Consider the following 10,385-nt stretch of genomic DNA (forward strand, 5'->3'; position numbering starts at 1 on the left):
ATGATCCTGCCATCATATCATTCCTTTTCACAGCTATAATTGTTTCTTTAATCAAGATTGCAACCCTCCTTCTTTTATCCCCCTCTCCATCTCATCTGAAAACCCTGTAACCAGGAATTTTGTGCTGCCACTCCTGCCCTTCTTTCAGCCATGCCTCTGTAATAGCTATAATATCATGCTCCCATGTGTCAATCTGTGCTCTCAGCTCATCTGCCTTATTTCCTAAACTTCTTGCATTGAAGTATATACCATTTAGCACTGCCAAACTTTATTATCTATTTGCTATCCCTTTGTTTCCCCTGCCTTCCAAACATGCTTACTAATTTCCTGCCTTCCATTTCCATTTTTTCTCTGCTTTCTGAATCCACGCTCAGGTTCCCATCTCCTTGCCAAGCTACTTTAAACCCTCCCAAACAGCAGTAGCAAAACTCCCGCAAGGATATTCATCCCAGTCCTGTTGAGGTGCAACCCATCTGGTTTGTGCAGGTCACACCTCCCCCATAAGCGGCTCCAATGCCTCAGGAATCTAAATCCCTCCCTCCTGCACCATCTCTTCAGCCACATAGTCATCAGCTCTATCTTCCTATCTCTGTACTCACTAGCACGTGGCACGGGGAGTCAAGCCTACAAGTAACAAAGGCATAGATGAGGGTTTCAGCCACAGATGAGCTGAAGCAGGCTCGGAGTCAGGCAATGTTACTGAGGGAGAAATAGACAATGATAGCGGGGAAATGTGGTCAGAAACTCATCTCGGGGTTAAATATGACACCAAAGTTGTGAACCTTCTGGTTCAGCCTTGGAATTTTATCACTGCACCATTAGCGGTTGTGCTGTTATCTGACTAGTCCCGAAGCTCTGACATTCTCACCTCTCTGCATATCTACCTCTCTCTTGTTTAAGATGCTCCTTAAAACCTATCCCTTTGACCAAGCTTTTGGTCACCTGTCTTGATACCTTCTTATGTTGCTCAGTGTCTAATTTTGTTTGATATTGATCTGAGGATGCACCTTGGGACATTTTACTACTCTAAAGGCGCTATATAAATGTAAGTTGTTGATTTAATTCTGAAGTTAGCTTAGCGATGCAGACTAGGAACTTGGTCAATGCTGAATTAGCTGAACTCAGCGAAGTTGCAAGTAAGGATGTTACAATTTGCTTCAACTTCCTTGGCTTAGAGAGGTAAAATTAGTCAGCGCTCCCTCTCCCAATTGATATCCAGGAAACCCTTACTGGAAATGTGTTTTTGTGAATGCCAGGTGAGGGCAGGATTTCTATTCACAAATCAGATGAGAGTGTTCCCATTGGATCAAGGCAAGCTGACACTTAATTCAGTACACATCCTGTGTCATGTGGGAATTCCAGGATACTTCTTGTGTCCTTGACAACATGAGAAAGGAGTGTCATTAACTGGGGGGAACTTGACCTCCATGCCTGTCCATCAGACAGACAATGCAGACCAGGCAGGTAGTGCAGGAGTTCCATGAATGCGTCATGCTCTCTAGACAGTACTGGTGAGGGTGATGATTCCTCTGGGCAGCCACCATGCAGGGCGGGGCGGTGCAGTGGAGGGTCGGAAAAGCGATAGTGATAGGGGATTCAATAGTTGGGGGAACAGATATGATTAGGACGGGATGTTGCTTCTGGCTTTCCTCTGTACGGTAAATTTCTGTGATTGGGCGCAGGAAAACCACTAATTTGAAAAAAAAAATCAAAATGAAGTGGATTTTGTAAAGGTCTGACGAGCAGAACCACTAAATCCCATGGTAAGGTGCGTTAGCAATGTACAATCACATATGTTTGATGGCGTTTTCAGCCGATGCGACGTCGTATTGCGCTTGACGTCAGATTGTGCGTGCGGTGGTTGTGAGGTGGCTGTTGCCGGGCTGCGGAATCAGCCGAACAGATTCGGGATCATGGAGTTGTAAGTTTTGGCATCCGAAGCTGCGTTTTACGTTGTGGGGGTCGGGGGGCACGAGACACTCTTGGTTACGGTATCGAGACCGTTGTCTCTGGACTCAGGTGTTTATAAAGATTTTGAGTGGTGGCCTGCTCTTCCTGGAGCTCGGGCCGGTTCTCTGATTAACCTGGCCTATGGGTGAGCGCACATTTGGGAAGAGAGCGAATCTGAAGGTTGAAGCTTTGGGGATTAAATCACTGACTGAAGGGGTCTGAGTGTTGAGATTGAAGTTTTGTAGCCTGTAAAGGTGGTCTAGGTATGATTCTATGATAGCAAGTGGTACGGAAAAGCTGAATGCGGAATATTTAATTTGTGCATAGGAGCTAGTAAAGGGTAACTTTAGGGTTGATATCCGGAAGTTCTGCTTCATGCAGTGATCATTTGAACTAGATTTCAGGATCGAGCCATAGAGGTGAAAACCCTGTTGTGAATTTAGTTTGTGGCAACAAAAGGGCGACTCTAAAGGTCCAGTTCCCATGTTTCCCAAGTAGTTTTTAAGTTTCATTTGTGAAATTTCTGATGTACGTGGGTGGAGTAAGTTTGTCTTTGTTATTAACTAGACTATTGTAGTTTCCACTGTCTAGTAAACGGCTGAACGTGTGGAAGGAGCGACCACCATCCGTGTAGTAATTTAATCTTGATGAGCTGATGGAAAATTCTTTACAGCGGATATAATATAAGAACAAACTTGACAGCAAAAATAACGCCATTTTAATGTGAACTCTCAAGTCACTGCAAATTGAGTGCATGTGTGAACTGCTGCCAAGTTGCATTTTCCCCCCAATGTAACAAGGATAAGGTTAAATCAGAAGCTTCTTACAGCTTGTAGGAAATAGGATTAGGCCATTTGGTCCCTTGAGCCTGCTCCACCATTCAGCTAGATCATGGTTGATCTTGTATCTCAACGCTATTGTTGATCTTTGTCTTGACCAAACTAAATATGACTAAGCTTCCACAGCCCTCTGGGGTAGAGAATTCCAAAGATTCACCACCTTCAGTGAAGAAATTCCTCCTTATCTCTGGATGCCCCAGCCAGGGGAAACAATCTTCCTGCATCCACTGTGTCGAGCCCTGTAAGAATTTTGGATGTTTCAATGAGTTCACCTCTTATTCTTCTAAACTCTAGAGCATGTAGGCCCAGTCTCCTCAATCTCTCCTCATTGGACAATCCTGCCACGCCAGGAATCAGTCTGGAGAACCTTAGTTGCACTCCCTCTAAGGCAAGTATACCATTCCTTAGGGAAGGAGACCAAAACTACACAATACTCCAGGTGCGGTCTCACCAAGGCTCTATAGAATTGCAACAAGACTTCTTTATTCCTGTACTCATATCCTTTTGCAATAAATGCCAGCATACCATTTGCTATCCTAATTGCTTGCTGCACCTGCAGGTTAGCTTTCAGTAATTTATGAACAAGGACACCCTTTGGACATCAATACTTCCCAATCTCTCTCCATTTAAGAAATATTCTGCATTTCTCTTTTTCCTACCAATGTGGATAACTTTCCATTTTTCCACATTATATTTCATCTGCCATGTTTTTGCCCACTCACTTAGCCTGTCTAAATCCCCTTGAAGTCTTTTTGCATCCTCCTCACAACCCCACCTAGTTTTGTGTCATCAGCAAACTTGGAAATATTACATTTGGTCCCCATATCCAAGTCATTGATATAGATTGTGAAGAGCTGGGGCTCAAGCACTGATCCTTGCAGTACTCTACTAGTCACAGCCTGTCAACCTGAAAATGACCCGTTTATTCCTACTCTCTGTCTTCTGTTCGTTAACCAATTCTCGATCCATGCCTGTATATTACCCCCAGCCCGATGTGCTCCAATTTTGCTTACTAATCTCTTGTGTGGGATCTTATCAAAGGCCTTCTGAAAATCCAAATATACCACATCCACTGGTTCCCCCTTATCCATTCTGCTGGTTACTTCCTGTTAAGACCGAGGCGGGAGTAATGTGCTGTTAATTCAGTCCCACTACTCCACAGATCATAGCATATTAGTAAAGTTTCCCACCTACCAGAAAAATAGCCAAATTAATCACTTTATTTATCCCAGGATAAAAATCATGCCAAACCAGGTTTCTTTAAACAACAACAAAATGAACTATTTATTGATTAACTAAGTTTGAAATGATAATGAGATGAATCTATATGTATGAAAAGATTTTATAACTCTTTAATCTTCCTAACCCTCATGCACACACACGCATTCAATTACCAATGGTTAACTGGGGAAAATGGTTATTAATTTTATGACCGTTTCTTAGGAATAATAAAAATAACTAGGTTGTATCTTGTAGTATTTTCCTGGATTGGCGAGGTGTCCCAGAGTCAAATAGTCAGATGCCACCTGATGTCTCTCTGGTGAAATTAGTGAACAGTCTGGTGGGTAGGTGTTCAAGGTAGTTCAGCTGTAGCAGGCATCATGCAGATCTTTCAGCAACAGATTGTAGCAACAGGTCTATTTAAAATCGCAGTCTAACAGTAGAAACTTTCTTGAGAGTTCAGGAACTTCCAAAAACAAAAACAGGACTTACACTCTGCAAAGGAGTGTTCTCCACAGAGCACAGCAATTAAAGAGCTCACTCTTCAGTCAGGAATTCTTGAATGGAGGCAACAGCAATTTGCCCCACCCGAAACACAGGCTTTCTTTCTCCAAAACAGTGTTTCTCCTCAGGGTGTAGCAATTCTCTTTTCTCTGGGTCTCCTCTTTGATACAGGAGTTATTTTTCGAGAGAGAGTTTTCTGGGCTGTATTCCTGGCCAGTTTCCAGAAGTAACTCTTTCAGCTGCTCACAGCCCCCTGGTTTCTTCTTTCACTGCCAAAATGGAACTGGAAGCTATCTTAATAGGAGTCATAAGACTGTTGTAAAACCATCAGGTTGCTTGGATACAAATTGCCCTGCAGCCTGGACTCTTCAAACACTGAACCTCTGCAATTATTGCCCAGAGTCTTTTCAGTCCTAAAGGCACACAGACCTCCAGTTTTTGGAAAAAAAACAAAAGTGCCTATGAAAATCCTCAAAAAACTTCAGCTTTGTCAACCATGATTTCCCTTTCATAAATCCATGTTGACTCTGCCCAATCTTACCATTATTTTCTAAGTGTCCAGTTATCACATTCTTTATAATAGATTCGAGCATTTTCCCTACTACTGATGGCAGGCTAACAGGTCTGTAGTTCCTGTTTTCTCTCTCGCTCCTTTCTTAAATAGTGGGGTTACACTTGCTACCTTCCAATCTTCAGGAACCACTCCAGAATCTATAGAATTAGGGAAGATGATCACCAATGCATCCACTTTCTCTACAGCCATCTGTTTCAACACTCTGGGATGTAGATCATCAGGTCCAGGGGGTTTATCAACTTTCAGTTCCATTAATATCTCCAGTCCTACTTCTTTTACTAATTTCTTTCAGTTCATCATTCTCGCTCGTCCCTTGGTTCTTTAGTATATCTGGGAGGCTTTTTGTAAATTCCTCCGTGAAGACTGACACAACGTATTTGTTTAGTTTCTCTGCCATTTCTTTATTCCCCATTATAAATTCCCATCTCTACCTGTAATGGACCCAGATTTGTCTTTGCTAATCTTTTCCTTTTTACATAACTATGGAAACTTTTACAGTCTGTTTTTATGTTTCTTGCTAGTTTACTTTCATTATCTATTTATCAGTTTCTTGGTCCTCCTTTGCTGAATTCTAAAATGCTCCCAATCCTCAGGCTGACTACTTTTTTTGGCAACTTTTATAAGCCTCTTCCTTTGATCTAATACTGTCTTTAACTTCTCTTGTTAGCCATGGTTGAATCACTTTTCCTGCTGGGTTTTTGTCCTCAAAGGAATGTAATTGTGTTGTAAACCATGTATTAATTCTTTAAATGCTAGCCTTTGCCGTCTACCGTCATATCTTCTAATGTAGTTTCCCAATCTGCCACAGCCAACTTGCCCCTCATACCTTCATAGTTTCCTTTGTTTAAATTTGTACCCTATTTTTGGATTGAACTACATCACTTTCAAACATAAAGCAAACTTCTATTATATTATAGTCACTGTTCCCTAAATGCTCCTTTACAATGTGATTATTAATTCGCCCTTTGTTATTGCACAATGCCAGAGTTGGTTCCTCAACATGCTGTTCTAGAAAACCATCTCGTATATATTCCAGGAATTTGTCCTCCACTGCATTGGTGCTTATTAGGTTTACCCAGTCTATATGTCGATTGAAGACCACCATGATTACTGTATTACCCTTGTTACATACCCCTCAAATTTCCTGACTTATACAATGCCCTACATTACCACTACTGTTTGGTGGCCTATAAACAACAACTACCAATGTTTGCTGCCCCTTGTTGTTTCTTAGCTCCACCTAAACTGATTCTACATCTTGATCTTCTGATCTAAGATCCTCTCTCAGTAATGTACTGATCACATCCTTTATTAACAGTGTTACCCCACCTCCTTTTTGCCTATCCTTCCTAAATGTCGAATACCCTTGAACTTTCAGTTCCCAGCCTTGGTCACCTTCCAGCCATGTCTCTCTAATGGCAAGTAGATCATATCTGTTTACTTGCATTTATGCTGTTAACTCATCTACCTTGTTGTGAATGCTGCATGCATTCAGATAAAGTGTCTTTAATTCTGTCTTTTTAAAATTATTTTCGCAACCTCTAGCATTATCTGCTGGCACACTCTTAGGTTTCTACGCTGTGTCCCTTCCTGCCACGCTCTGATTATCATTACCCTTATTGCTACCTTGCTCTCTTGCCGCCTTCTCTCTCTTTAAATTATCGCATCTTCCCTCACTTGATCCCTCGCCCCCACTATTTAGTTTAAAGTCCTCTCTACCGTCCTCATTCTACGACTTGCCAGAACATAGATCCCAGCACGGTTCAGGTGAAGACCATCCCAATGGTACAGTTCCCACTTTTTCTAGTACTGTTGCCAGTTCCCCATGAATTGAAACCCATTTCTCCCACACCAATCTGTGAGCCATGCATTTAACACTCTAATCTTATTTACCTTACACCAATTTGCTCTTGGCTCTGGTAATAATCCAGAGATTATTACCTTTGAGGTTCTGCTTTTTAAATTTAGTCCCTAGCTGCTCATACTCCTTATGCACAACCTATTTTCTAGTCCTGTCTATGTTGTTGGTATCCATGTGGACCACAACAACTGAATCCTCCCCCTCCCACTGCATGTTCCTCCCCAGTCCTCAGCAGATGTCCCAAACGCAGGCACCAGGCAGGCAATACAGCCAGCTGGACTCTCACTTTTGGCCAAAGAAAACTGTGTCTATCCCCCTAACTATACTTTCCCTAACTACCACTGCAAAACTATTTACTCCCCCCACTTGAATGGCTTCCTGTATCACGGTGCAGTTTGTTCATCCACCCTGCAGCCCTCACTTTCATCCATACAAGCTGAAAGAATCTCTCACCTGTTGGATAATTGCAAGGACTGAGGCTCCTCCACTTCTGCCTTCTCGATCCCATTACCTGCCTCACTTGCAGTCACACCCTCCTGTCCCTGACCAAATCAGAACACCTTAAGGGGGGTGTTTGCCTCTGGAACAAAGAGTCCAGGTAACTTTCCACCTCACTGATGCATCGCAGTGTCTGTAGCTCGGCCTGCAGCTCACTGACTCTGAGGCGAAGCTCCTCGAGCCGCAGACACTTACTCCAGATGTGTTTGCTGTGGATCACACTGGCGTCCACCAGCTTCCACATAATGCAGCCGCAACACATCATCTACCCTGCCATCTTTATTATGTGTTAATTTTTCTTCATTTATAATTAAACCCTACTACTAATAAGCTTTACTACTGTTAGTGAACCTTACAACTAATAAATCCGTACTAATAAATTACCTGAGTTCAGAAGATTCTTATTATTTGAATTAATGTTATGTTACCCCAGTGGCTCAGTGGTTAGCACCGCAGCCTCACAGCTCCAGCGACCCGGGTTCAATTCTGGGTATTGCCTGTGTGGAGTTTGCAAGTTCTCCCTGTGACCACGTGGGTTTTCGCCGGGTGCTCCGGTTTCCTCCCACAGCCAAAGACTTGCAGGTTGATAGGTAAATTGGCCATTATAAATTGCCCCTAGTATAGGTAGGTGGTAGGGGAATTGTGGGGATGTGGTAGGAATATGGGATTAATGTAGGATTAGTATAAATGGGTGGTTGATGGTTGGCACAGACTCGGTGGGTCGAAGGGCCTGTTTCAGTGCTGTATCTCTAAATAAATAAATTAAAACCCCTTAGTTTAGATAAGGGGAAAAAGAGAAAATGTTCACCAACCAATCACTTACCATCTTTGCTGTATTTTCACATGTCAGTTTTCTTTGGAATGCTCTGAACCCACAGACCCACCACCTGAGCTCTTCAAACTCTCACTGCTCTCTCTCAGTTACCCTCTATTTCTAGGAAGCAACCTGCATCTTCTGCAGCTACTGGAGGCTGAAAAAGGAACACCTCTTTGCCCCTCTGCAATGAATTCCCACGTGAACCAGATTCCCACCTTCACCCTGACGGCAACTCACTCAGGAAAAGTCTCCTCTCTGTGCGCCTCTTACTCCGTCGTCATTTCAAGTCAATCTATAAGGATCTTGCAACCATGCAGGCCTTTAAAAGTGAATGCTGTTTTGGGGACAGGGAATTATCAGGTTGTTAGTTCAGAAGCAGCTTTGTGAATGCTTGCTACTGTTTTAAGGAGGGGGAATTGACACTCTTTTCCTGTACCAATCCTGCTGTAGTGAAGCTATTAAAAAGTTCAGTAGCAAGTGGAGAAAAATTATACTGAACCTGATGACTGAGTGCTGAGTTTGGCATCTGAGATTGAGAGAAAAATACCAATTTTGCCGAACGAACTTTAGTTGCTGCATGATGGTTTATGGTATGGGCATTTCTTGGCTGGAAGATCTGAGATAGTTAGAGTCATAGTTATACAGCACAGAAACAGGCCCTTTGGCCCAACGTGTCTGTGCTGGCCATCAAGCACCTATCTATTCTAATCCCATTTTCCAGCACTTGACTCATAGCCTTGTATGCTATGGTGTTTCAAGTGCTCATCTAAATACTTCTTAAATGTTGCGAGGGTTCCTGCCTCTACCACCCCAGTTCATTTCCAGAAGCCCTCCTTAGGCTGGACAAATTTAGATTAAAAAATTTTTTGTGTGGCAAGTTGCTGTACTCCTTCTCCGAAGCATATGAAAAAATGGGTCTTTCACTAAACACTCAGAAAATTAAAGCCCTCTTCCAATCAGCTCAACACTCCTGCCCCCCATCAATCAAGATCAGTGGCGAGATCCTGGAAATTGTGGACCATGTTCCATATCTTGGGAGCTTCCTGTTGGCGAAGGCTGACTTAGACAACGCAGTTCATCATCACCTTCAATGTGCCAGCTCAGCCTTTGGCAGATTGAGGATGGGAGTATTTGAGGATTAGGATCTCAAACCTGAGACTAAGATCATGGTTTACTGGGCAGCAGTGATCCCTGCGCTCCTATATGCTTCGGAGACTTGGGCAACCTACGGCGGCCACCTCAAAGCACTGAAGAAGTTCCACCAGAGGTGCCTCCACAAGATCCAAATCTAGTGGTAAGAAAGGCGGCCCAACAGCTGCGCCCTCTCCAAGCCAACTTGCTCAGCATCGGGACACTAGTCACCCACAACCAGCTCGGCTGGGCGAATCATGACACCAGATTCCGAAGCAGCTGCTCTGCTCAACTTGGTCGCAGCAGGAGACTCCCAGGAGGACAGCAGAAATGCTTTAGAGCGGTCCTCAAAGCATCCCTGAAGAGATCAAACCTCCCCGTTGACTTGGTTGAGTCCCTAGCTTATGACCATCCTAGATGGAGAAAGCTCATTCGGGAAGGCATCGTACACCTCGAGGGACTTCGGGAACGTGCCGAGGTGAAGTCGAGGCGTCAGAGGGAGTGCGCAAATCTCCAAACTACTCTGCCCCTTGTGGCAGAGTCCACAAATCATGCATTAGACTTATCAGCAGTCTCAGAACCCATCAAACTGGAATGGAAGCAAGTCATCCTTGATCCTGAAGGACTGCCCAAGAAGGCTGATAATGGCACAATGAGGGAAAATGGGCATCTGGGCCCTGAGCAAATAAGGCAAGCAATTATGTATCTCTTTAACCAATCAGATTGAAGTATTACAAAATTTAAAAGGAATAAAAAGGAAGTGTAAATTAAATGACTGCATTTGTTGACAACGCTATCGGTAGGTGGCGCTGTTTTGGCACATGCGCAAATACAGCATGTGCTACTAAAATGTCACAGCTTGCGACTGTAGCAGCTGCCAGGACTAAAGATGGCACTGGTCAAAGAATCACACAGAGGCAACCTAACAAGCACGTGGTAGCATACAATGGCCGGAGTGAGAGAGTGGAGCGGGCCGGGAGAGCAGTGCGG

General features: G+C 43.6%; 1 protein-coding gene across 1 annotated transcript in view; it reads left to right on the forward strand.

The window, feature by feature from the left end:
• Positions 1-1,846: 1,846 nt before the first annotated feature.
• tmem181 (transmembrane protein 181) overlaps positions 1,847-10,385 on the forward strand; it is a 219,165-nt gene continuing 210,626 nt past the window's right edge. The window contains exon 1 of the mRNA XM_068044745.1: positions 1,847-1,921. Coding sequence (XP_067900846.1) covers positions 1,914-1,921 — 8 coding nt within the window. The 5' untranslated portion in view covers positions 1,847-1,913. The remainder of the gene's footprint in view (positions 1,922-10,385) is intronic.

Source organism: Heterodontus francisci, chromosome 13 (assembly GCF_036365525.1).
Source record: "Heterodontus francisci isolate sHetFra1 chromosome 13, sHetFra1.hap1, whole genome shotgun sequence".
Lineage (NCBI taxonomy): Eukaryota > Metazoa > Chordata > Chondrichthyes > Heterodontiformes > Heterodontidae > Heterodontus > Heterodontus francisci.